Genomic DNA, 27,235 nt, shown 5'->3' with positions numbered 1-27,235 from the left:
ACAACCTGGGCCTTCCTGAAAAAGCTTTTACCCTTGGAGCCAACTGGTAACAGCCTCCCGTAGAGGCAGTGATGCTAGTATAACTGGGCAGGTACGGCATCACTTCAGCCAGCTCCCTGAGCCGCCACAAGGTCTTTAATACTGAGAAAAACAACAAATGATCTGAGAGAACTTTATAGACTAACGAAACATGTAGATGGGATCATGAGCTTTCGTGGGCACAGCCCACTTCTCCAGATGATCAGATTTATGAGTTGGATTTTACCAGTGTAGCTACATCAGCAAAATTCTATAAACTTTCAACTTAAAGAAGAGCAGACTATGGGGATTTGCATGAGAGGATATGCGGGAGATCTGTAAAACCATGACTGGTGTGGAAAAAGTTATTTATTTGTTCCTGTAACATAAGAACTAGAGGTCACCAAATTAAATTAATAGGCAGCAGGTTTAAAACAAACAAAAGGAAGTTTTTCTTCACTCAGCGCAGTGTCAACCTGCGGAACTCCTTGCCAGAGGATATTGTGAAGACTAGGACTTTAACAGGGTTCAAAAAGAGCTAGATAAGTTCCTGGCTATTAGCCAGGATGGGTAGGAATGGTGTCCCTAGCCTCTGTTTGTCTGGAAATGGATGACAGGAGAGGGATCATGTGAGGATTATCTATTGTGTTCCCTCCCTCTGGGGCATCTGTATTGGCAACTGTCAGCAGACAGGATACTGGGCCAGTTTGGCCGTTCTTATGTTCCTGTGCAAACAAGGCCACACCTTGTAGCAAAGACTCCAGGGTTAAATCCTAGCCCGAGTGAAGTGCATGGCAAAATTCCTGTAGGCATCCATGGGGCCAGGATTTCACCCATGGGCTACGTCTAGACTGGCATGATTTTCCGGAAATGCTTTTAACACAGACACAACCGCTGACTGGTGGGCAGAGCGCCCCAGCTCTGGCCCCTGTGGGTGGGCATGCTGCCAGGAACCTTCCACAGAGGCTTTAATTATTGTGGCGCATGTGTTTTGGACCAGATCTATAGAGACAAGCTGTCTCCCTGGGGATCATGAGCATGCATTATACAGGAAACCCACCCCTGGGGTGTCACCGTCTCTCAAGCCACATGTGCATGGTCACCCCCACCCAGAACGCAGCCCCGGCTGTGTCTCGCTACGGGAGGTGGTGAGACACCGTCGCGGGGTGAAATGAGAAAGTGTAACTGCATGTTGCTGCTTCCTTGGGGACTAGTTCTCCCAGAACATGACTGAGCAAATATTTGTGGCAGTGTCAGCCCCACTCCCCCTTCTGGGGCCGGTGTCTGGAAATCTGAGCGTGAGTCAGAGGACTGAGGAGCCACTAGTCACAGGGCCTGGCTGTGGAGAATGCTTCCTGGGGGGAGGGGAAAGGAGGGCTTAGGGCAGGGCTACTCAACACGTGGCCCGTTTGCTTGCACCCGCAGTGCGGTTTGGGTTCACACTGCGGTTTGGGTTGATGTGTGTTTCAGTCGTTAATTCCTGGATGGTTGTGAAGCCAAAACAAAAAAGTCATTAATATCATGGTGGTCTAGTTGATACGCGTTTTAGTAGGTAAATTCCTGGACGGTCGCTCATTACAAGTGCTGTCATATGGGTGGGAATCGGGTGAATATTGCATTTTAGTAATATCAGCAGAACTGACTTAAATGGGGCCTGTATGTTGTGTAGTCTCGCCTTAAATTTTGTATTCATGCCCATCAGTGTGAAAGAAGCTATTTGCATATATTTGCATGTATATGCAGCCACTCTTAAGTTGTGGCCCTCGGCATGTGGAATAGTGATAGAGATGCAGCCGTGTTAGTCTGGTCTAGCTGAAACAAAAAACAGAACTATGTAGCACTTTACAGACTAACAAGATGGTTTATAAGGTGATGAGCTTTCGTGGGCCAGACCCACTTCCTCAGATCAATATGTGGAAGAAAATCGGCACAACCATATATACCAAAGTGTTACAATCAAAAAAATTAACGCATGTGAAATTGACAAATCAAATTTTAGATCAGAGTGGGGGTGAGGGGGGAAGGTTAGTGTCTGTGAGGTAATGACATTAGGGGTGATAATAGGGCTGTGAGTATCATTGTGGCTCTGGGCCCTGGGGGCTTCCAAAATTGAGTAGCCCTGGCTTAGAGCAAATTACCCGGGAGCTCTGGCTTCAGCTTTGCCTTGTGTGATCTGGAGCAAGGCAATTAGCTCAGACTTTTTCCAAAGCCGCTCAAGGGATTTAGACACACGGTTCCTATTAACACCAGAAAGGAGAGTGTTTCTATCCCCAGGGCCCTCTCTCCGTCTCGTGGGTAAAATGGGGATTTAAGCACCTTGCTGTACAGATCAGCGCTGCCACTTACCCTGTGCATCCAACAGGTTTCCTGCCCCTTGCTCGGGACATGCTTAGGGGATCGGGCAAGCCCCACCCACACCCTAACCCAGTTCAAGGAAAGCAAACTCAAGGGGAGTGATCACAGGCCAAGTGAATTTCACTCTGCAATGGGGCCTGTTTGTGGACAGTACCTGGTGCTCTCAGCCCAGCTCCGAGCTCCACGGCCAGACGCTTGGCTGCATTTGTTTAATTACAATAAACTTCCGATAATCCAGCACCTTTAGGACCCAGGCGGTGTTGGATTATCAGATATGCCGGAGTACCGGAAGGGGGGCTATGAGGGGTCTGGGGTGGGGGTGGGGTCGGCAGGGAACTGCGCAGCGTGGGTGAGGGCGGCGCTGCGGGACCAACCCGTCAGCACCCCAGCTGCTCTGCCCCACGGCTTCCCCAAGTCCGCCGCTGGTCAGTTTCAGCAGCAGCTGACTTGGGGAAGCCGGGGGCAGAGCAGCTCCAATTGTCTGGCTGGCTGGAGCACTTCCGGGTTCCAGTTGGTGCCGGACTATCGGGAGTGCCGGACCCCTGGATGCTGGACGATTGGAGTTTTACTGTATTCACTGGTGTCCATGGCCAGGGCGTTGTTCGTCTGGGTGAAATGCTGGCAGGCTGGTGGAATGGAAGGTGTTGCCTTGCTGCTCTCTCTTTCCTTTGAGTTTCTCCCCTTGGTGGGGAGGAGATTTCCCTGATCCTGTCCCAGCCTCCTGAGGGGAGAGAATGGGGCCAAGACCTGCCTCAGTTTGTTCCTTTTCACTTTATCGCCTTAAACAGTCTTGAATCTGCTGGCTCCAAGATTAGCCGCACTCACTGTCACCAGCAGCTTCCCTGCCCCTCTCCCCCTTCGCTGGACACCCAAAGATAAACGCACTGCAGCTTTGTAAACTAGCTCCTGGAGCTGGACCCCTCGGGACCTGGTCAGCCCTTTGGGCAGGAATCATTCACTGCACCCATGGAGTTACCCTGGAGCTGCAGGGGAGCCTGGAACATCTGGGCCCACCTGGCACTGCCCAGGCTGGCTGATGTCAGTCTCCAGAGCTGCCAAGCCAGCAGCGAGGGTGGAGAAGGGGCTTTTTGCTGTGGAACTGGGCGTCATGTCAGGGCAGCCTTCGAAGCCAGCTGCCAGTACCAAGCAACCTGCCGTGTCACTTGGGCACGACCCTCCTCGGTCCCCTCCCAACCATTCCAGGCCTGGCTAGGGGAGCTGGTCGGGGTTCAGCCCATGCAGCAAGCGCAGGAGAGAGGCAGCCAGTACCAAATCTCTTCTCTCTCGTCTCTGTTCAGGAGTGATGTGGGGACTCTTGCCGCGGCCCTGCCACGCCCTGGTGCTGCTGAACCCCCAGAGCGGAACGGGGTGCGCGCTGCAGCTGTTCCACTCCATCGTGCAGCCGATGCTGGTGGAGGCCGGCATGACCTTCACCCTCTTTGTGACCGGTAAGTCTGCTCCCGCTGCAGTAACCATGCCCCGGTGGCCTCCAGCCAGCTCCTCCTGCCAGGCAGAGGGGAGGGTATTTTGCTGGGTGGGGGACTCCTGTCTGGCCGGGCTCTCCCTGCCTGGCTGGCTGTGCCCTGTAGCATAGCAGCTGACTGCCTTTCGTTAACATGTGGACCGCTCCAGCTGGGAGCATCCTGGCTAGTGCTGCACTGTAATGTGCAACTAAAGTGCCACTGGCTGAAACATGGCCAATGGGTGCACGGTATTCAAATGAGCGGGGGGGGGAAGGAGTAGGGAAAGGGACCCCCTCCCCTTGGGCGCTGGGTAGCTACAGGAAGAAGAGGGCAGCAGCTGGCAGGAGCGTCACTTTCCTCCCAGCCCTGAATCCTTCCTGGGGCTGACAGGAGCAAGGTGCATGTCATGAGCATTCTGCCTTGTGGCTTGGTGCCCCTCTAACACTTGTCCAGCTCCCAGGTGAGGCTGTGGCCAGCTGGCTCCGATTCAGGGAGCATTGGTTGGTGGTCCCCCCAGTGCCCCCCTTACCTCCACCGAGCCCCAAGGATTGTGCAGGGAGCGGTGACCCTCCCGGCACCTGGCGGTTAAGTGAGACGGGGCCGCCCCTGCCAGCAGCTCTGCATTTCTCTCCCCAGAGAAGCCAAATCACGCCCGGGAGCTGGTGCGGGCTGGAGACTTATCGCAGTGGGACACCATGGTCGTCCTGGCCGGGGATGGCCTGCTCTATGAGGTGAGGAGATGGGCAGCTGCTATGCTGGCAACAGGGCGAGGAGCCGTTCCCTGGGGCCTGACCTCTTACGCCCCAGCAGTCGGGCAAAAGGCGAGAGCGAGCGTGTGCGTGAGCGTGTGCGTGAGCGTGTGCGTGAGCGTGTGCGTGAGCGTGTGCGTGTGCGTGTGCGTGTGCGTGTGCGTGTGCGTGTGCGTGCATGTGCGTGTGGTGCCGCCCCAGCGTTCGAGGTGGGAGTGTATGTGGCAAACAGGGTGTGGATGGTGGCTCACATCCCAAGCAAGGGTGGGCCACTAGGTATCCGCCTCAGTCACAAACAGCACAGGTGGCGCAGTGTCCCCTGGGAGCCCCTGGAGGGGAAGTAGGTGGGGCTGAAGGGCAGGGCAGGGTAGGCCTGGAGGGAGGGGGCTGCGTGTGCAGGGGGGCAGGCGGGGTTGCGGGGCAGGACAGAGGAGCAGCAGTAGGGTGTGGGCCGGGTGGTCGCTGTGCCGGGCTGGGGGACACCACTGCCCGTCCCACACAGAGGCTGGGAGGGAGAAACAGCACAAGGGCCAAATAGCTCCTGGGTCTGCTGCTTGTGCCCTGGAGCCAGGCTGGGCAGCTGCTGGAGGCACCACCAGACAGGAGGTGGCACCCAAACCTCCTCCGCTTCCTTGACCCAGGTGGGCATGAGCAGCCAGAGCAGGGGGCCACATTGGCTCACCCAGGAGGCAGCCCTGGCACCATATGGGCTCCCCCCAGCAGCCAGGGATGGGCAGGGGCTGCCCCCTCTGGAAAGCTGCCAGCTGTGTGGCTCTGTCTGCAGGTGCTGAACGGCCTGATGGAGCGTCAGGACTGGCAGGCTGCCCTCCAGAAGCCTCTGTGCACCCTGCCCGCGGGCTCCGGGAACGCCCTGGCCGCGTCCATCAACCACTACGCCGGGTAAGGAGGGCTCAGCCGGCACCAGCCCCGGCCCCGCCTCTGTTGTTGCCGCAGGGTCCTTGGGGAAGCAGCACATGGGGAGAGGTGGAGCAGGCCCTGGGCAGGGAAGCTGCTGCCTGGCTGGCCAGGGGCAGGAACTTCCACCTTGTTACACTATTGAAGGTGACTTCAGCAGCCCCAAGGGCCCGTGTGGGGGCAAGAGCTACCCCCGTCCCCACCCCGTGGTGCCATCTGCCACATGGCTGGCACCACTCCTGGCAGCCCGGTGCTGCTGGAGCCTGCCTAAGGCAGCTCGTGGGGGCTGGACTGTGCCATGCGGGGGAGGCTGAGGGGGCAGCGGTTAGCTGTGCCCCCATGAAAAGCACAGCGCAAAGCTAAGGCCCCTGCAGCAATCAGCACCGTGCAGGCGCGTGGGCATCCCGGGTTAGCGCTGGGGGTGAGCACCGTGTGTCCATCCCCACGTGCAAGGAGAGCCCCGGCACAGGGCCTGCTTTGGACACTGTGTTACCATGGGAACGCCCCCACCCAGCCTTTCCTGCTCTGGTAATGGCGTCAGCTGCATGGTTTGGCCTCCTCCGAGCCCTCCATTCAGCAGGGGTAGTCCCCCCCCCACTCGGCCCCGTCAGCGCTGGGACCGTCTGGTGGCTTTGCTGAGACTGTTTGAGGGAGGGCCCCATTCAGAGCAGGGGCCACTGACAGTGTGGGTGCAGGATGGGGCTCAAGTGATCTGGGGTCTATGCCTGGCTCTGCCACTGGACAGCTGGGTGACCTTGGGCAAGTCACTTCACTGCCCCGCTCCTCAATTTCCCCATCTGTAAAATGGGCTACGGAGCCCATCCTCCTTTGAAAAGCGCGTCCAGAGCTATGCGTGTAAAGTGCAGTAAGAGAGCTTGGGATTTATTACTGCTCATGGGCTTGGTGCTATGTGCATCCCACAGAGCCTGCAGCTACCTGGGCCACACAGAAGAAAGAGGGGAGGGGGATGAGAGCCCAGTGAGGAAGTGAGCTGGCCCAGGTCACACAGCAGGGCCGGGCCAGACCCCAGCTCTCCCTCACTCTTACTTTTAGCCCATTTTATGATCTTTTCCCAGGCCCTGCCTCTGCCCCGGCCCCTGCCCTCCCCGTGAACATCTCCACGCAGGAAGCACCAAAGCCCAGCGCTGCCTGGCGTGCTGGGGTGGAGAAGCTCCTGGCAGGCTTGGGCCCAGGGAAGGCTGGGAGGGGGCATGCAGAGGCAGTTTAAGTGGAAGTCCTGGGCTCCTGTTTCTCAAGGTGAGATGAAATTGCCACTCTCAGCTCTGGCCTGCCCCCCCCCCCCCCCTCTGCTGCCAGGCTGATCCCAGCTGTCGCCCCACAGCGCTGGGGGCAGGACCTGGCTTCACTTTCCCAGCCAAGCTGCTCAGCCCCACAGCTCCCAGCCAATGCCCAGCCCCAGCTTGCAGGTCGCTCCTGAGAACACACAGGCCCAGTCACCTCCCCGGGCTGCTCGCTCCACACACAAGGGGGGCTGGGCTACAAACAAGCGCCAACGCTCTTGCTGCCTCTGAAAGTCACAGGAAGGGCTCTCGCCCCAGCACAGAGCAGTTCCCAGTTTGGCACTGGGCTTAGCTGCCTGTGCAGCAGGTTTCCCCAGAAAGGATCCTCCCTCTTCCCTGCACCCTCCTTAGCCCTGGCTCCCACTGTCTCCCCAGCTGGGCTTTCCTGCCAGGCCCCACAGGGGGAGGTAGGAGAATTGTGTTCCCAATGCAGAATCCTGGGCAAGTTACTTTACCACTCCCTGCCTCAGTTTCCCCTCCTAAACTGGAGGTGAGATTTTTGTGCTGCAAAGTGCTTTGGGGTCAGTGAGAGAGACAGGGGGGAGCTGCTGCTTGGGGCAACAGGAATAGGGCTCCCAACAGCCACAGCAGAGGGAGTCCATGGTGCTTTGGCCACAGAGCCTGGACCCCAGTGTTTGCCCACCCCCAGCCAGGCCCCCTCGCCCTTAGGTCCTGCATTAGCACCAAGTGTCTGCTGGTGCCACTGAGCCTCGTGGCAAGATAGGCTCAGCTGCAGGGTAGTAGGAGCACAGGCCGGGCTGCGAGAGCCAGGAGCAGATAGGACCCAAAAACCAGCCGACACACATTCCCAAAGTGAGACCCCCTCCCCTGACCCGGTCCCTGGCCTGGCCCATAGCCCAGCCTGGGACTGCTAAGCAGGTTGGGGGGGGGGGGTGCGGAAGGCGAGCCCCAGCAGAAATGAGATGGGATGCAACTTGCTCCACTTACTGGCTCTAAGTGGCTTCTATGCCTAGGCGCTGCCCTCCCCAGCCTGGCTGGCTCAGCTGGACCTGGCTCTCACCGCCATGGCTTTGGGGAGCACTGGATACTGAAATGAAGAGACCTTGCAGAGTCCCCGTGTCTAGCTGCCGGCGTGGTGCTTGTGTAAATCATTCAGCCTCCTGTGACAGGCAGCCTGGTTCTCCAGAGTCCAGGGCATGTCCTGGCTGTGGCACGAGGGCAGCTGGCTGCAGGATTCAGTCTGGTCTAGTCTCTAGAGAGGGCCGCTGCCCCTGCAAATCTGTACATGCTAATGCCAGGCTCCTAGTCACGGGGTTGTTTGGGGGACAGGCCCTTTAGGGCCCTGAACAGGTTAAACAACCACCAAGGTTGCATGTGCCAGTGCCCTACAGGACTAGGGTTGCCAGATGGTTTAAGCAAAAATACCAAACACCCTCCCTCCTCCTCTTCCTACATGCCCCCCCCCCAAAAAAAAACCAAAAACACCGGGGAAAAAAATTCTGTTGAGGGGGAAAGAAAGGGGGAGACCAAAGTTGAGCAAAAAAAAAAAAACAAAAAACTAAAAACCTGCGGTGGCCCCTTTAAAAAAAATGCCTTTGAGGCTTTTTGGCCAGACAGCTCCCCTGTGGATTAGACAGTACCTGGGATTTTCGCCTCTCTGAAAAAATCAGAAAATACCAGACTGTCTAGATCAATACTGGCCACCGGCAACCCTACACAGGACTTGTGGGCCTTGCCCCTGAGCCTGGCTCTGTCCGCAGCTCTGGCCAGTCTCTCAGGCTGGCAGATCACTCCTGCCCTCTTCTCCATGGGAGGTGCCACTGCCAGGCTGGGCCATGGGGCCTCAAGAGCAAAGGCACCAAGCAAACCCCCTGCCTGGCCAGCTGCCCCTGTGGGTTTCGCTGCCTCCCCCACCCTGCCAGTCTGACACAGCCCCTGGAGAAAGGCGTCTCCCACAGAGCTCAGCCGGGGAGCAAAGGGGCTTGGGCCCGGCTGCCTGGCCAGGACAGGCGGAAGCAATAGCGGAGTCTGAGAAAAGGCACAGAGGCCGGGGCAGCTGGGTTTTAAGCCCGGCCCAGGGAGTTTCTGTGGGAGGAGACTGGCCTTGCGGGGTAGACGGTGGATGTTGAGCCGGCAAGGATCTCCGAGCCCCCCACAGGCTCCTCATGCTCCACTAGCAGCGACATTTTGCAATTGCTGTGGCTTCCTCAGCCACTGGGGCGCCCTGGAGCCCCCCAGTCACACAGCTAGTCAGCAGCCGGGTCCTGAGAGCCCCTCCCCACCTCTGACACTGGCGTGGGCCAGGGCAGGGCCCAGCTCAACATGCCTGCTTTTGTTTCCGTTACAGCAACACTCGTGCCTTGAAGGAGAAGCTGCTGATCAACTGCACGTATTTCCTCTGCAAAGGCCTGCACGCGCCCATGGACCTGGTCTCCCTGAGCACGGCCTCTGGCAAGCGCCTCTTCTCCTTCCTTAGCTTCGGCTGGGGCTTCATCTCCGACGTGGACATTGCCAGCGAGAAGTACCGGAAACTGGGCAACGCCCGCTTCACCGTGGGCACCGTGCAGCAGCTGGCCGCGCTGCGGGTCTACAAGGGCCGCCTGGCCTACCTGCCCGTGGAGACCTCATCCTCTGTCGTCTCGGCCCCCCGCAGCCAGCAGAGCAGCCCCCATGCGCCATGCAGCAACGGTCACCCCATCCACATCCTCCCTCAGCCTGCACCGGGGGCGCTCCGCTCCTCTCACGGGGGGCCAGAAGACTCTCTCCTGGTGCCCTTTGACCAGCCCGTCCCAAGCCACTGGACCATTGTGCCCGAGGAGGAGTTTATCTTGATTTTTGCCATCTACCAGTCGCACCTGGGAGCTGACTTCACCATGGTCCCTAAGGCCAAGCTCCATGACAGCTCCATCCATCTTTTCTACCTCAAGGCTGGGGTGTCTCGGCTGGTGCTGCTCAAACTCTTCCTAGCCATGGAGAAGGGGACCCACCTGGAGCTGACCTGCCCCCAGCTTCACTACGTCCCCGTGAGGGCCTTCCGGCTCGAGCCCTTTGCTGCCACCGGACTCATGACGGTGGACGGCGAGCCGCTGGCATGTGAGCCGGTGCAGGGCCAGGTGCACGACCAACTCTGCAGGATCATCTCTGGCTCCTGAGACCCCCACCAGCTTGAGAAATAAACCATTTCTAAAAGGGCTTTGACCATGTGCGTCCCTGAGTCCCTCGGGCTAGAAGCCCTGCAGGGGACGCTTCCACCACCTCCCACCACTCCGTGTCCATTCCAGCCCGCCCCTCTCTTCCTCACACTTGTTCACAGGGCTCCTTGGTCCCCTGCCCACCTCCTGCGTCCCACTCTCCCCCGTGGTTGCACGGATGGGCCAAGTGCTAAGAGGTTTGAGGGTGGGGGAGGACACACAGTCTGGCCTGCCCCATGTGCAAGGAAGCTCTGAGCTGGAGCTCCGATGAGACACTAGGATCCCGAATGGGAGAGGGCTGCAGGGCAGCAGATGGTACCAAACAGGTACAGTTCTTTCAGGTCAGATTAGCAGCCGTCACTCCCAGTGTAAGCACTAGGCTGCCTCTCTTTATGGCTGCTTCTAGATCAGCCTCCATGCAGGGACTGGCCAAACCTAGGCTCTCCACGGTACAGGTCCCCTCTCCTTTCTGCTCTGGGTTCTCCACAAGGACAAAACCACTCAACAAGACGCTAGCAGCACAAGTGGAGTGCCCCAGAGACCGAGCACACCAGCAGCACCAGCAGTGGGCGCTCAGCCCACGGGGCCGGCAGGGAATTGAGAAGTAGCTCCCCACAATTAACTCCTTGGACCAATGTTTATTACAATTATTTTTTAAAGAAAATGTTCTACCAAAAGCTCCATGTTGACTCACTTTATTCTTAGACAAAACAATAAAGATTTAGCTTTTCTACACTGGGAGGCGCTTGCTGTTCTATTGTGGGCACTCTGATTTCATTGCAAACCTAAGCATCTTGAACTCCCCCCTCCCCTCTGCACCAGGACAGCTGTGACAATACACAATGGAAGCAGTAGCATCACTGGGGTTCCTGCTTTCAGGCTTCACCACAAGGAGTGGGGGAGGATTGCTCCAAGTCTGCTGCGTGGTGGTGTTTGCACACCCCAGCCAGCTAGTAAATTCCCTTCTTTCCCACAGTAGAGACAGGCTGTGAACTTGGGCCCAGAGATGGGATACAGAGGGTCAGCACAATCCAATGTATTAAAAATTGATCGGGCAGAGACCATTGGCTTTATATGTTTAATTGTAGCAGGGAAAACCACCAACCATCTGTTTCTGGGGTTTGCTTTTTCCAAAATGTCTAAAGGAGGCAACAAAACCATCCAAAATTTTACAGAATTGATCTTTGTAAAAATCCAAAAGCATAGGATTCCTTGGTGGTCAGATTCCACAACGAGGGGCAGCCTTATAAAAACCTAGATCACGTTCATGTCCATGGTAAGGATGTTAAATATCAAGTAATTGAATAGTCAAGTAACAATTAATTCTTATTGGTTAATTAACCATCCTATAGCTCCCCTGAGGACAGGGCCAGCACAGGGTGCCAGGTGGGAGCTAGTCTGCAAGGGGAACCAGTTTAAAAACCTCCTCTTACAGACAGCTGCTTGTCGCCCTGTGCTGCTGCCTTGGATAAAGAGGCAGCAATGTAGGGTGGCAGCAGCTCCTTTTTGGGTGAGGCTGGTCTGAGCTCCTGGACTCAGCGTGAACTGCTTGCCCAGCTCCTAATACACTTTAAACACAGAGCCACAACAGGGGTAGGTCCCAGACCTGGTGTGAGCTGGGCTGCTGGTCAGCCTGCTAAAAAGTTTAGTGGCTGGGGAAACAGGGAAGAATGCCTGTAGTCTATAGCATTAACCTATAAGCTTTTGCTTATCAGTTAATCAACTACACTATTACTGTGTGCTCTAGTGTAGGTTGTGGTAGGTGGACACAGCTGTAAAGAACACACTCCACATCTGTAATGCAGCTAGAGCATTCTGTGACTTTCAGCACACACACAGCTATGTGAGCTCAATAAAAATGTGTGTGGGAAGGAGCTGGCTGTGCAGACGGAGCCGCCCCTGAGTTTACCTAGTCCAATGGGTGAACACTGATTAATATAGTGGCACCATTTTTTTTTGGATTGCGACTAATTTTTGGTCAAAAGCAACAGTAATTAAAACAGATTTACAATGTTCAGCCATGAAAGTAGAACAGACATTGCTGTTCTCATTTATTCATCTGCAAATTATGCAATTAGGATTCCAAAGCAAGGGAAAAAAGTCTAATTGTTTGCCAGCCAGTCATGATTAAAATCAGTCACAGTTTAGTTGGAGCTGGTCCTTGCTTTGAGCAGGGGGTTGGACTAGATGATCTTCGGAGGGCTCTTCCAATCTTCTATGATGCTATGAAACAGAGCTGAGTTATTGTCAAGGAAGGTAACAAACAGGAAGCATCTCCCAAACGAAGGGGAAGGGATCCTTCCATGTGTTATTTGGCGAGGCATACAAATGGATGCAGTGATGCTTTGGTCTAAAGAGTTAGAAATGTCTCCCCCCAACCAATGTTGCAGTCTCAGTTCTGGTTCAGCATCTGAACAAGTCTCAGGAGAATTCCATCACAAGCACATGCAGGAAAAGCCTGGCCGGCCTGCTCCAGCAGCTCTGGAATTTTATTTCATAACTTCACGTTTTTCAGGAAATTCCTGGATTCCTAAGCACTTGATCTTTTTATAGCAAATTGATTTTTAAGAGAGCCCTGCACAGGTACACTCTGCAGCTTCTCTGCAGTTTGCAGCCCAGTTCCTCTGCTCTCCAGACTCCAACCACGAGGTCAGCTTTGGTTTTATAGCAGCCATCCTGTTTCCTATGCCTGCTCTCCTAGCTGAGTCAGGTGTCTGGAATTTGGTAAGCAGGTTGGCATCAAAAGCTTTGGTTACCCACAGCAGCTTGTCTTTGAGCCAAGCTGTCAGCCTGTGTGCCACAGACAGGTAGAGAGGTTCACATCCTGTTGCATACCTATGCCTCCCTGCAGGGTGCCGGGCCTCCCTTGAGTAGCTGTCCCCCTAGAACTACCCCTTCTGTTACCTTTGAGAGAAAGCCATCAGAGCCTCCTGCCTCTGCATGCATCCCTACCGGAGGGGGGGGGGGGAGGGGCTGGCCAGCCTGTGAGGGGGAGTACCTGGCCATGGTTCGTTCACTAAGGTAGACCCCTGGCATCCCCCCTTACACGGAGCACTTGCTGAGTCCCTGAGCAGAAGGCCTCATTCCTCTTTCTGCAGCATGGAGAAAACTGAAGCCTGGGGAGATGCAGTGACGTGTGCCCGAAGTCAGAACCATCAGAAGAGTCCTGGATCAGAAACCAGGAATTTCTAAATTCCAGGCTCTGTCCACTAGCCCCTCTCAGTTTCCCTCTTCTGGGGCAGGAGCCAAAATGTCACCCCAGTCTGTTGGTTCAGAAGGATCGAGTCATTCAGCCTCAATTCCCCCCACTGTGCCCAAGCATCAGCGAAGTCTCTCCACACGCATCCTATAGAGGCTGCTGTCAAGCCTCCCTTTGGGCTGGTGGCTGAAAGGTAACTCGACTGTGGGCGTCAACAGCACTACTGACAGGGGCGGGGGAACCTTCTTTCTGAAGAAGCGCAAGCTTCCCCTCTCCCCCGTTCTGCTGCCTGATCTCACTGCTCTGAGAGGCTCCCTCTGTTCTTGGCCTCTGATAAAAGCCACCAGCTCGGAGGTGAGATCCACAGTGGCAGGTTAGGATGTGGGCACGTGTCCACTCACAGGGGGGCAAACTACTCATTTTGCATCAGTCAGCACCCAGCTGCTGATGTGGAGTCCTTCCAGCGACTGCAAGGTTTAGATCTGAACAAGCCAGCGCCTCAGATCCCATGACCACTCACTTCATTTCAGTCTGACTAGCTGAACTTGTGAGGTTATGGGATCCCGGCATTACCGTAGCTGCTTAGCCCATTTGCTACCGGACCAAAAAGCTGCTCTTCCAAAGGACTCAGGCTTTCAGACTGCAGGTGGACGACTCGGCTACACCGCAGTTGTCTGTTTCCTCAGGGCCAGATTCTGCCTCCCTGCCTCACGCTGGCTCCACCAAGGAGAGTAGAACCTAGCTCTTACCAGCACTTTCCATCAGCAGATCTCACAGCACTGCTCAGCGGGAGAAACCGAGGTACAAAGAGGGGAAGTTACTTGTCCCAAGTCACCCGCGTAGGCCAGGGAGCAAGTCAGCAGAAACCAGGACTCCCTAGTCCTAGGCTATGTGCCACAGCCCAGCAGCTGTGTCCATTTCAAGAGCAGAGTAAGAACTTGTCAGTCAGAATACAGGTGGCAGGCTCTGGTTCTCTTGCATGTGATACAAAGACACTCACCACACATGAAAAGGACCAAAAAAGCACAATCAGAGCTATTCACAGAGGCAAAATTTAATGGCAAATCACCTTTTCTCCTTTAATTACATCTTAATTAGCCAAACAAACAAAATTGCAGGTAAAAAAAAATTTAGTCACACAGCACTTTATACATATATGGGAAGCAACCCAGCATTCGCATCTGCACGTGAACAACACACCTCTAAGCATGGCCTCATGAATAGTCAGTTCCGTTGGTGTTAAATACTGTACAGAATCAAGGCTACAAATGGATTTTGTAATATTTCTTCCCCGCCCCTCCCCAGCACTTAAAACAGTTACAGGCTGCTCTTTTTGTACATTGCACAGCCAGGTAGCCACTTTTAAGGCTAACAATATGCATCATGCTTTGGCTTGTGTTTTTAAATCTTTTTTTTAAGGTTTTGCCTTTTAAAGTTTTGTTTTCAACCTTTAAATATTACATACGTACACCAAAAAAATTACATAGCTGCAGTGTACTGAACAGCAGTCTCATACCCGGAGCTTCACATGATCAAAAGCTTAGAAAACTTGTAAACCTCTGTGCGCGTTTCAGTTAGGGCCAGACAGCTATGAAGAGCTAAGAAAGCTCCAGCAATGCTATTAGGGGATAGGATGCTGCCCCTCCCCCCGAAGGCCAATCAGAGCTTTCCCAGCTGGGAGCTCCAGGAGCCTCTATGATTAGGATTAGATGAACAGACTTCTGGGAAGGGTGGGGGAAGGAGGAGGAATCATCTGGCAGAGTCAGGCTGGCTCCCAACAATGGTGCCTCACCTTCCTCCAAGCAGATCAGCTCCCACAGCTAGCTGCTGTGGCTACTCTAGTCCCCTTCATCCACCCAGGAGACGATCAGAGAAACAAGGAGTGAGCTGTGAGTGGGTGGGCAATGCCAGACAGCCCCATATACATGAGCAGATTCTTTTTCTCACTGGTGTCTTTCTACTGAGCAGCTGGTCAACTCCTCGTCCTGTCCCGGCCCAGGGAGCAGAGGCAGAGGCGGCTGAGTCTCAGGAGGAATGCAGTGACACACAAAGGGAAATGAGTCTGAGTCGCAGTCTGCCCTTTAGTACGGTGAGCAAAGCGTCTAGCAATGTGTGGAACCACCCCTGCGCTGGAGCCTTCACTCACCCCACGACAATGCCAATTAGCACCCAGCCCTGCATTTACATTCCAGGCTGTTTTCTTGCTCAGGAAATGCTGCCTCGCACCAAACCCACCCCCACAATACTGCTGTGCTCGCAGTGTACTGTGCAGCCTCCCTCCGCTCTCCTGAGTGATCGCGTGGGGCACTGTGCAGCACTGACGTGCAGACCAGAGCCAGTGTGGGGCAGACCCAGTCTCCGTAACATTCCTCCAGCGGGGGGGTCCTACCCCAGTCTGCATTTACTCAATGGGGCCAGGACATGGCCGTTGTGAAACCCAAGCAGACAGCATGCAGTAGAGGCATCAAACCAGGAGGGCTGCTGGGACAGGCTGCAACGCGGCGAGATTGCTGGCTCATGCTTCTGCACTCAGCTGTGACTTAGAACCTAGACAGTCCCTGGCAGGCGCAAGAGTGGGGGGAGGGATCTGATTGGGTTTCCTGCGAGGAATTAAGCCTCCTTTCTCGTCTTTACTGGCCTCGTTAGTCCTCCCGCTTGGAAGCCCAGCGTCGCCAGCCAGCTTCACATGCTGGGCAGGACCCAGCTGGCCGCCTCTGCAGCAGAAAACTGGCACGTCTCATCTATGGCAGATGGGAGCTGGTCGGCAGGCTTGACTGCTGCCAAATCCAGCAGGGCTGGGGCTGGAGGGGGCCCCCTGCAGCGCGCAGGAAGCAGACAGCAAGCTGAGGCCAGTCGCTGCTGTCGTCATACCCCTGTCCAAGTGCTCAGGGTAAAGCCCTCTCTGCTAACACGCGTGTGGCCCACCCGCCGTTTCCTAGAGCTACACGGCACCACCGTATGGGCGGAAGGAGGTACGTGCAGGGTCGCCAACGCTGCTGGCCAGGTCCGATCCAGGCCGTCGGAGGCCAGCCGGAGGGATTTGCACTTCCCACCTGTGCAGGGTGGCGATGAGCAGTGCTTCACAGTGTTTGGGAGAGGCTGTGTCTTGCTGCTGCCCATGCTGCCACAGCAGGAGTGAAACCCCCCTCATCCCGGCACAGAGCTAGCCTGAGGAACAGCTGCAGCGGTGGGGAAGCGTCAGCTGCACAAGGTTTAACATCCACACAGAAGCTGCCGGAGCGACATCATCTACCCTGGATCCACCTCTGCTGCTCATCAATTGGACTTGAGCTGAAGCAGTGCACACGGGGCTCCCTATCGAAGGGTCACAGCTGGGTGGGATGGTGCCAGCAGGGAGGGAGGGGGAGTAGAAAGGTGCGTACTATTTGGAGAACTCGCATCTAGAAGAGAGGCCAGAGGGTTAAGACCATGGGAAACCGCAGGGCATTGCTCAGGGCTGCACAGGAGCCAGTACAGCACTTCATCTGCGCAGGCGCGGGTGAGCTGAGAATCCATCCGTGACTAGCTCTAGGAAGGCGCCTCCGCCGGGAGCAGGAGACTTGGATGCAATCAGAGTCTCACATCAAGCAGACTTCAGGAAAGACACAGGATGTGGGAAGGGCACTGAAGGATGCAGCCATTCAGCACCAGGTATCGCAGTAGCCACCCCTCGAGGGCTGCATCCCAACAGAACGGTAGTGCCAGACATAGCACCCAGGGAGCGGAGCCGCTTTGCGGAGGGCCCCGCTGCACGACTGCTCTGCACTCGACTCCTTACACTTCAGGATCAACGCGCATGAGGAACGGAGGGAAAGGGCTGGGGAAATAAAGAGTAGGAATGAGCTGTCTGGGCGACTGCCCTCTTTCTAACACACCAAGCTGGGGAAGAGAGCCGGGAACGAGCAACACCAGTTTATTGGGAACAGCATGTGCTGATTTCCTCTCCACTTTCCCCTTCTCTTCTGCGTCTGTCTGCCCCTAACCCGCTGTTTCATTTGTCCTCTCGCCACTCAGGGATATTGGCCTCTACCAAGGCAGCCCGGTATTGCTGCAAGACACCACGGATGCTTTTGATGAACCCCTTGGACAGGGGGAAGAGGGGAAACCCGATGTCAGGGTAACCACTCTTCTCAGGAAGGAAACTTCGGTAGCTCTTTCTCCTTTTCTTTGGTTTCACACTAGGCTGCGAGGCAGAGTCCTGGGTGACTTTACACTCGTCTGTTAGGTCTCTCATGAGGGGGAGCCCCCTGGCCTGGACCGTACTCTCGGAGTCTGAATACTGATGGCTGTCGCTGGCAGCGAGTGTCGAGGCTCCACATCCAGAGTCTTCTAGCTCCTCCTTCCCCTCTAGTGCCAAGTCAGAAAATTCAGCCGCCGCTGCTGCCCCCAGCTCCTGCTCCAAGGGGCTGCCGTACTCGCCCTGCAATCCCATCGTGTCAACGGGGCTCTCAGCCAGGGTGCCACAAGCAGAAAGGAGAGAGGAGGAATCTGCCCCATTGGGGTGCTCGTGGCTCCTTTCCACCAGCTCGTTGGTCTCGAGCCAGGACTCTATGCGGGAGACGAGGCGCCAGCCATTGCAGCGGAAGTGCTCGTGGATCTCGTGCTCAAAGACCTCCACAGGCTTGCGCAGCATCTGCATCATCGACTGGACCACGCGGATCAAGGCCATCTCGTTGTAGCAGCGGCTGTTCTCATAGCCCTCCTGGAGGCCCCGGTCGCTGTCAAACCCTGCCTCGTTGTAGTAGGGCTCATTGACTAGGATCAGACCTGCCAGGAGAGAGGGAGAGTGAAGAGTTAAACGAACCTCGCACTGACCTGTGACCGATAGACTCACCCGCGCGGCAGGGACCTATGCAGCGCAAAGGCAGCAAGCGGGAGAGCAGGCAGAGGGAGCTGCAGAGCAAGGTTTGACGTCAGCCATCTGCAGCCATGCTGGACTGCAACACGTGGAAACCCCAGCAGGCAGCACTTTGCCTGGTCGCCGACGCTGCCTGGGACACTTGTGAGAATAAGTCTGGTGGCCTCCAGGCCAGCAGCCATTTTCCAGACTCCAAGAGCACACAGAGTTAACAGCCAAGTGGCTAGCCAGAGGTACGCAGACTAGGCCGGCAGAGGGGAGGTGCCAGGAGCAGCCCTAGACTAGCTGCCAGCAACTGGCGGCCTAGGCAAACCATGCAATCGGCGCCCCCACCTCCAAACCCCTCAACGATATTGCGCCACCATTTGGCGCCCCATTTAACTTGGCGCCCTAGGCGACCGCCTAGTTTGCCTATTTGGACGGGCCGCCCCTGCCAGGCACTCTGGAGCAGGCCCAAGCAGACTGAGGTGGTGTGAAGGAGAAATACCTGCGTTTAGCTCTCGACTTTTCAGGGCCGAACACATGCAAACAACGTATCCGAACCCAACCTTCCTTGAGGCAGCGCCCAAAGCCGCTTTCAGCACTGCCCGCGCCACATTTCCTTTGGCATCAGCGTCGTTGGCACAGCCGTGCTAGCAGGACTGAGGAAGCCAGCAAGTCACCCACATCAAGCTCTCACCAGCTGACACTGGAGGCCTGGGGCTCTGCCTGGGGGTGGCCATGCCAATGATTGGGGGTGAGAGCATGACTTTCCTCTCCCGACCCAGCCACAGAAGGGAGAGGTACAAGGCTGAACCATCAGCAGTAGCAAGGCTCTCTGGTCACCCAGAGATGTTTGCAAGATGTTGGTATTTTCTCCTCTAACTGGGATTATCTGCTCTGTAGACAAGGAACAGCATTTCTGTTCTGGAAAGCAGCCCCCTGCATGGCGGAGAGAGCAAATACCGCAGACCGTACGCTCCCAAGTCAGGCCCTGGACCGTCCGCACAGCAGTCAGCTTGCACGCTGCCAAGCAGGGTTTAGCATTGCCAGCCGTCTTGGTCAGGCCTGGAAGCTGTGGTGGAGCCAGAGGGCTCTGCCTGAAGTCAGTGCTGCAGGGCTCGGGCATACCTATGCTTCCTTTCAGAAGCCCAGTGTAAACACAACGGGCATATGCAAAAATAGACCAGAAGCTGGCGGGGCTGGTGACTCTCTGCCTATAATGAGCAAAAGGACCCAGGCTCAGCAGCAACCTCAGGACCTGCCTCTTCGGAGCTTTTTTAGGCATCAGCAGCTGGCTGGAGGCGGCTGTGGTTCACTTTCCCAGGCCCAGGCCACCTGGGAAAGGCGAGCAAGGGCCGCTCTTGTGGAGAGGAAAGGAGTGAGGGAATGCTAAAGGCAGCCAAGAACCCAGAGATGGGTAAAAGCTTGCCCCTGCTGGTTTGAGATGGGAAACGTGCTCCTCCACACAGCCCTGTGGGGAAGGGAGGCTCGTAGGCTGGCCCTGCCTTGAGGTGTTTCCCCCGCCCCTCCCATGGCTCTGCAGCTGCGTTTACCTTGGATGGAGATGAGCACCTGGAGAAGGCTGGATTTGCTGGTCCACCTTTCTGTGCCCTGGAACACACACAGGAGTTACCATGGATGGCTTGTCACGAGCAAGCGCCCCCCTTGTCAGCATTCATACAGAAAACAAGGGAGGCCACAGCCTTCCGAGTGCAGCTAATAGTGAGCAAGGTGCAGGCCAACGTGCTGCCTGGGCCCGACCCCGCTGCCTGTGTGCACATCTGTTTGAAGGCCTGTGGCACAACTGAGGCTTGGGTACCACTATGGGCCAACTGCACAGTGCTGGGCAGGAACTCTGGAAGCTTCTCCTAGATAGCTGCTCATACACCTTAAGGCAGGGATGCAGCACCCACTCTACTGCTCCAGAACTGGGAGGGCCTGCACCAACCCCACTGTCAGTGGGGGGGGTATAATGAGACCCTCCCACCCAAGAAAGCAGCTCAGCACTACCCACAACCTCCCTGTTCAGGAGCTAAGAGCGAGGGTTCTCTCACACTGTGCCCCTTGGGTCTTGGCTGCCCACCAGAGGGCAGAGAAGATGACCGTGGGGGGCCAAGCTCACAGGGCAGGAGCATGGCTCTGCACACACAGATCTCTCTGTACGCCTCTCTTCTGTCAGCCCCAACCGGCCCACGGATGATACTAGCCAGGCCGCTGCACAATTTCCAGGTGCAAACGTAGCTCTTTCGAATCCTCTCTCAAACACTGCCCTTTGGCTCCCTCTGTTCCAGCCAGAGTTCAAATCCAGGCATCAGGCTTGGTTCAAGCCCAATGCAGGACCAGCACAGCTTTAACCCCCCGTCTGCTCTCCAGACTGGACGTGGTCAGACCTCTAGGGCCAGCAGGAGGCAGCAAACACTACGGCCTTGCTGCGGAAGCCTGGCTCAGTGTAATATCCCCGCGTAGCGCACAAGGCTCGACGACAGCATTACCTTTCCTATCCAGGTCCCCAGGAGGCTGACGCAAACCTTGCCATTGTCGTACAGGTTGGGATTCAGTCTCCCACTGCACTGGGAGAGGTAGCGGAAGAGAGGGGGCACAGCTGGATAGATGTTGGGGAGCTGCATGTCGAACAGGAAAAGGCCATCTTCATAAGGAGTGCGTGTGGGCCCTTTGATAAGTGCGGAGAAGAGATCCTGGGAAGAGATGTAAGCACAAGTGGGTTCTAGAGCGAGTGCCAGGACTGCCCAAGGAAAGGAGCCAAGCCCTGTGACCAAGGCAAAGCTGAATTTCGGGAAGGGGGGGGGAGAAGAGGCTCTAATTAGTTCGACACTAACTGGGGCCTGGGCTCAGTGCTTGCCGCTTGCCTGCAGGTTTGGGCTGCGGACTCTCACCTGAGAATGGCTGAACTTTGTCCACCACACTTAATTCACCGGGGCCCTTGGGCTGGATCTGAAACCAGATTCCAAGGGGATTCAGCGCAACCACTGTCTTGTTGTTGCCACCTGCTCACGCTCCCTGCTCAGTCTAATTACGCAGCCCAGGTTTATTTGGGGAAGTAATTCTAGTAGCCCATCCCCACCCACTAGCTGTTTATTCCGACTCCTGGAAACGCAAAGTGGAGCCAATTTACTGTAATTATGAACCTCAGTGCTGCAGATGCCTTGACAGGTCACAGTGAGGGATTCAGGCTGGAATTTCCTCCCAGCCATAACTATCAGGTTACGCCCATCCACTGCACTAACAGACAGGCTGGAGCACATGCACTTGCCATTCTGTCTTCAAATGTCTTGACCATGATGCCATCGGGCAGAGAGGTCGCCAGCAGCGCCATCTCTTTCCTCACGGTGCTGAAGAACTTCTTGGCTTCGGGCGGCTGGAACTCCATTTTCTTAAAGGCGTGGGTATCTATGGAGCGAGGGGAGTTACAGCCTATCAGATTACAGAAAACCTGCCTCCCACATCTAACGCCTTCAGAGAAAGTGTTTTCCCTCCCAATAATTAGGTCCAGTCTCAGGAAAGGAGAGTCAGTAAGGCTGGAAAACATTGCTATATCGTTTGAGATCTCCAGCCACGAGTTAGCAGCAAGATACAGTGACCTCCCCAGCAACCACGTCTGGGCAAGAATTTACCCCGCAGCTCAAGAGCCATGTTGATATCCTCTTGCTCTGCAGCTCCAGGCTCAAAGCAGAGGCTGGGTAAGTTTTCCCAGCTGGCCTGTCCAGAAAGATTTGTTTGCCAGATAACTTAAGCAGTGTTGTCACCCATGCCCCACAGAGCCAGGCAGCCTTCTTTATTTCTGGCCCGCCAATGTTGGTTGGAGCCTACAAGCACTACTGCACTCAGAGCGGGCACAACTGATACAACATCAGCTGTCTCCGTTCTACCTCTCGCCCTCTGGCGTCCCCCCAGCCAAGGGAAGCTAGTTCAAAATTTGGTTGCACCCAGGTTTTCACTCTGGCAGGGGGTTGATTGCAACAGCCCTTAACAAAGCTGGACTACCAATCACGGAGCAAGGGAGTCCTGCAATGCACACTAGGGATGTTAGCAAATGATGATTTTTTTTTTTTAAGCAGTTACACGTTTACATGCAGGGTCAGGCAGGAGCTGGTGGGGAGTGAGCTGCAGCTCTTGCGTGCCCCTCTCCGCCGCCTCTAACACAGAGGCAGCAACACAGGGGCAGAGGCGGCTCCCTGGGAACATGTACGCGCAGGCAGCCAGCTTGAAAGCTGGCTTCCGATATGTACCAGCTCTCATCTGCGCCCCCAACCCCCGCACTGATCTAGCAGTGCAGGGGTGTGTGTGTGTAACAGTTAGGGTTAACCGATGAGTTCAGATGTATGGGTGAATCATGTAGCCGGCTGCACGCTGACATCCCTAATGCACACTGCTACAGAGCAGCCTAGTCTGAACGGCTTCAAGGGGAAAAAGGGAACCTTGCCCCAACCACGTGGCGTGACAACGCTCTCAGCACATGCCAGCACCCGGGATCAGTTCCCAGACCAGACTGCTCTTGGACAGGCCGCCTCCAACTGCCCCTTCCCAAGTCACCTACGAATTCCAGGTGGGTGACTCCCCTAGACTTATCCTAGAAGCAGGGCATTTAAGAGGGGGAGAACGACCGCAGGGGACTCCTGCTGGGGACCTGGAAGCCTCACTGGGGAAGGCAGTGGAAGAACCAGTGGGGGAGAGAAAGTCTACCCCCAAGGTCACACACTAACCTGGGGCATACTCCAGCACAGAGAAGACCTCCCCCTTGGCACTTGTGAAGGTGACTCCAGGCTTGCCTCCACTCTGCTGGCAGAGCACGGGGGTCTCACTAGGCCACTCCGACCTCACCGGTGTCTGCACCTCAGCTTTTTCTTCTTTCTTCTCCGTCTCCACCATAGCTTCCATCTTCTCCTCCTCCACTATGGCCACATTATCCAGGGTCTTCTTCAGATTCTCCTGAAGCTTTTTGATGTCGTCCAAGAACTTCTTTTCCCGGGTGGGCTTTTCGGGCTCTACTGTTGGCGAGGTGGGAGAGCCAGTCAGGAGCTGCTCCACAGTCATATTTTTCAGGCTTTCTAAGATCTTGATGGCCTCCTTCAGCTCCCGGAAACTCTTGGGTGCTCCCTCTTTCCCAGCTTTCTCCATAGTTAGATCAGCAACTGCCATGGCCACTGCACCCTGCACTTGTTCTTCTACCTTTTTCACCTCTTCCGCGACAGGCTCCTCAGGCTCCGGCTCTTCTATTCTCGGATGGTCGTCGTCCATAAGGCCATTGTCCGTCTCCCAGCTATCGCTCTCATCCTCCCATTCATCAGAGGATGCCCCACTAGTGCTGCCATCTACAGAGTCATAGTCAGATTCTTCGATCTCCGATTCTATATTGTACAAGTGCTTAAGGATTAAACAAAGTAGTGAGGTGGGATAAGGCCAAAATACACAGGTTTCATCTACTGTCATCTTGGATGGAGATAAATCAATCTCTATTGTTAAAAGGAAACCATCAGTTAGAAACAGTGATCCTAGTAGCACCAACATTTCCCCAAAAGGCAATTTTTCCTTTACCTCCATAAAGTGGATTCTATGAGGCTCCTGTGAGCTGGGTTCTGAATCAGCATTTTCTCCCCTGAAAACAGGGTGCTTGGAAAACCCCAGGCACTTTTAAAGAGACCATAGCTGTCCCATGAGCTGGGGCTTCCGTTGCACTACAGAGAGCGAGCTGCATGCTAGAATGGAAAGACTCAAGTCCCCGATTTCCGAACCCCACAGAATTTTGCAGGTGTTAATGTGTCAAATTTATATTTCTGTTTTTGTTACCAAGCCAGCTGCTGCGTGAATACAACACCCCGAACGGGCTGTGTCTGCATTCCATGCATCTACAGAAACAATGCCAGAACTAGCTAGAATGTGCATGTTTCACTATCGGCCTACGTAGCACATTTTAACCGCTATTGGAGGTCTGCTATGAAGAGTCTCCAATCACTGTATTGCACTGACACTTTTTCAGGTTTAATTGGGATAAGAAAGCCTTACTAGAACTGCTGACCTGGCTCTTTTATAAATGTGCTTTTTAAGAGTCTAGCTTCCTCAAACTCCATCACTCATACCCTTCTGACAGCTCTAAGTTTCAGGGGACTTTTGTGTACATTGCATCTCTCAAAGACAGCCTGGCAAAGCAGGCATGAAAATGTACCCAACTCAGATACAAAATGTACTCATGCTATATCCCCTTCCTCCCCCCATTTGCCAGGATGGTTGATAATGGATGTGGGGAGGAACAAAGACCAATGGATAGCTCCAGGGTAAGAAATGCTTTGTAAGGTGTATCAAACAAGTTTGTATGATGGAAAGTTTGAATCTTGGATTTCTGAAAGTTTGAGACAATACATCAAACCTATACAGCTCCTAAAAAGACAGACACTGATCACAGTAGCTAAAGGCCAGGCATGCAGATGTGCTGTACAAGCTCTCTATACAGAGCTCTGCCAAGGAGCCTCAAAATCCACACCTGCACCCAGCACTATTATGCCAGTCACAGGCCACTCAAAACCTGATTAGATCCTGGAGGGCTAGACCAAGGCCACCAGACTTGCTGCCCTTATGGCCCACCCCATAACTGAGCTGAAAGGCTACTTTGTTAGCCAGTTATGCCATATTCAGGGTTATTTTTAGATTTGCTGAAAGTGTCCAACCAGCTAGTTCCTGGCACATGCACAGAAACTAAAATTACAGTTTTCATCAACAGAAAACTTAGGATCTCGACATTCACCAAAGTCCTGTAATTACACGTTCAGACAGAAGCCAAGGGAACGGAGTGACACAGATGCAGCGTGAGAGCAGCTCTTTGTGGTGCTTACACCAGACCTTTGATTGTGCCTGTGATCCGGTCACATGTGACAATAGGGGGAAGGGAGACAGCAGACTGCTTTGTAACATCCTATTCCATTTCCATAGTGCAGGCATTGACCATTCTGCTAGAATTAATGCAGAGCTGCTTGGTTTAAAAAAAAAAAAGTCTTGATCATCAACTTTCTGCACATGAATGAGCTTCTGTAGGGACTGAAGTAATGTGTTCAACACTGCTTGACGGGGGTGGGGCCCTACAAAGGCAGGTATTCTATTTCTCTGGAATGTCTGTCTTCATTAAAAGGACAGGCGAGATAGGACTAAAAGGTAGGCAAAGAATCTAGAAACAACGATGTGGAAGATAAAGTAAAGTGGCTAATTAGACAATGGACTAATGTGTTGACTTTCTTGGCTTTTGCACTGTGCTCACTTCTCACTATTCATCTGGGGAGAGATTTGCATCAAGTCCCCTGTTAGGTCACCATTTAGTGGATCTACTTCCATGCAACTTTCCACACATCAAGTACTACCATCTAATTTAGTGCAATGGCTCAGGAATTGAACAGCAGGGGCTTCAGGTCAGACGGTGATGTATTAATAAAACAGACTGGTGACCCTAGGCTAGCATAGCACAGGAGGCTGAGAGTCAGGAATGAGTGTCACTAGCAGATCTCTGCATACAGAACTCTCTCAATCAGTAATTGCATGGCAGTCCCAGGACTAGATTACTCAAGTGCTGCAGGTCAGGTCAGGAAGGAGGGTCACTGGCAGAGCTGTGTGCATACAGGGGGGTGGGAATGTGTATAGTAACAATCTAGACAATGCCATCTTCTCAATACTCAGAAGCCGTGGAAAGATGTCAAATTCAAAGTTAGTTTTCAAACGAAGGGAGAGGCCAAACAAGACCAAGCTCTTGTATGTCTAGGGTTACAGGAGTGGGAAATCCCTCACCACACACTGGGGAAAGTACAAAAAGGAGGAGGAAACACAATGAGATGCATTTATACAGGTTCCAGCAGTATCCTTGCTCCAAGAACACTGCATGTCATTCAATGTTACAAGTACTGTGCTCCCCACTGACCAGATACGAGTGCCTTACCTGAGGCAGAATAATGGTCTTGGAGTTATCAGCCCAGACTACCTCCACTTTGCTGCTGACATCAACACGAGCCACCTGACCTACGGAGGGCTGTGGAAACAAGAGCAGCAAACAAAATACCACAATCTCATTCACGGATTGTGAGTACAGAGAATGAAGGCTTTGAGAAATGGCTTTTCTCCAGGTAAGGCACGTAAACATGGATCCAGTCCAAAGACAAGCTGTGGCATGGGAATGCAGTGACAGCAAGGCTGCACCAAGAGAAATCAGGCTACTGAAATTCTATTTAGTGGGAAAATGTTCCCATGGAAAACTACCTTGGCCATTAGACAGTCACCACCTAGGGGAACTGTGGTCCAATTATAGGATTATTTCTTACCAACGACATTATAAAGCTCCAACCCGTGAGTATTTTTGATTGCTTTGCCTATAAATGGGATCCCACACCATTTGACATAGGCTGCCATCTAGTGGCAGTTCTAGAATCTTTATTTTGAGCAGATTCAGTTGAAGGAACACAAGACTTTGCAGTTTGTTCCCAGAGCCCAGAACGCCTACGAGAGCTAGGGCATGGCTATGAAGGGAATATCTGCATAGCCTATGGCAGCCAGCCTTCCAGCCTATGTCGAAAGAATTGGGGAACTAGTGCTCTAAAAACAGCTGCATAGACCTTGCTTTGAAGTAGCAGCTTGGGCAGGCACTCAGACTCGGAGGCTGAAACTCCAAATGCTACATTCAGCTTTTTCCATCCAATGTTTAATGCATTGAGAATAAACAGCTTCTTAAGATGGAGCAAAGATGACCCAGGCCAGGTGAGCAGCTGTAGCTGTGTGCTTCACGCTGCTGGAGCTCAGACATGCTAACTTGGTGTAGCAGAGAGAGTTGAAAAGTCTTCCTAAACTTCTACCCTATAGCTCCCTTTTAGCTACTTCTAGAGTCTGAGAGAGGCCCACTACCAGTGAATAGCTCATGTTCTTTACAAAAGGAGGTCCCCATAGAGAATAGCTAACTCATTAATCCAATGTACATATGTAAATCCAATTAAACAGCCAACGCTGCCTCATTTCTTAAAGCAAAAACATCAATAGCAAACTGACCTTCCCCCTGTTTGGGGGTGCACTGGATTTTCCATCTTAGAAGTTGCACTGAAAACCTAATGTGAGACCCTTATGCAGATACTTGGTGGGTTTAAATTAAGATCAATTTTGTTTTCCCAAGGCTGGTTCCCATTGCTTTGCTATCAGGCCAGGTTCTAACCCAGGTTTCATTCTGGCAGAGAACTTCAGGTGGCTGCCTTCAAAATCTGAGAT

The 27,235-nt window shown here is 54.2% G+C and overlaps 2 protein-coding genes across 15 annotated transcripts in view; one reads left to right on the top strand and one right to left on the bottom strand.

The window, feature by feature from the left end:
* The window catches only part of SPHK1 (sphingosine kinase 1), a 59,144-nt gene extending 48,376 nt beyond the window's left edge, over positions 1-10,768 (top strand). For all 3 annotated transcript variants that reach the window (XM_075903611.1, XM_075903610.1, XM_075903612.1), the window contains 4 exons: positions 3,672-3,821; positions 4,473-4,567; positions 5,370-5,485; positions 9,110-10,768. In XM_075903611.1, coding sequence (XP_075759726.1) covers positions 3,672-3,821; positions 4,473-4,567; positions 5,370-5,485; positions 9,110-9,914 — 1,166 coding nt within the window. In that variant the 3' untranslated portion in view covers positions 9,915-10,768. The remainder of the gene's footprint in view (positions 1-3,671; positions 3,822-4,472; positions 4,568-5,369; positions 5,486-9,109) is intronic.
* A 3,418-nt stretch (positions 10,769-14,186) lies between these two features.
* UBE2O (ubiquitin conjugating enzyme E2 O) overlaps positions 14,187-27,235 on the bottom strand; it is a 129,393-nt gene continuing 116,344 nt past the window's right edge. For all 12 annotated transcript variants that reach the window (XM_075903599.1, XM_025178156.2, XM_075903604.1 and 9 more), the window contains 6 exons: positions 25,926-26,015; positions 22,714-23,374; positions 21,264-21,400; positions 20,485-20,688; positions 19,546-19,603; positions 14,187-17,919 (listed from right to left, as the gene is read on the bottom strand). In XM_075903599.1, coding sequence (XP_075759714.1) covers positions 17,144-17,919; positions 19,546-19,603; positions 20,485-20,688; positions 21,264-21,400; positions 22,714-23,374; positions 25,926-26,015 — 1,926 coding nt within the window. In that variant the 3' untranslated portion in view covers positions 14,187-17,143. The remainder of the gene's footprint in view (positions 17,920-19,545; positions 19,604-20,484; positions 20,689-21,263; positions 21,401-22,713; positions 23,375-25,925; positions 26,016-27,235) is intronic.

This window comes from Pelodiscus sinensis, chromosome 20 (assembly GCF_049634645.1).
Source record: "Pelodiscus sinensis isolate JC-2024 chromosome 20, ASM4963464v1, whole genome shotgun sequence".
NCBI lineage: Eukaryota > Metazoa > Chordata > Testudines > Trionychidae > Pelodiscus > Pelodiscus sinensis.
This window is presented reverse-complemented; position numbering and strand designations above follow the sequence as displayed.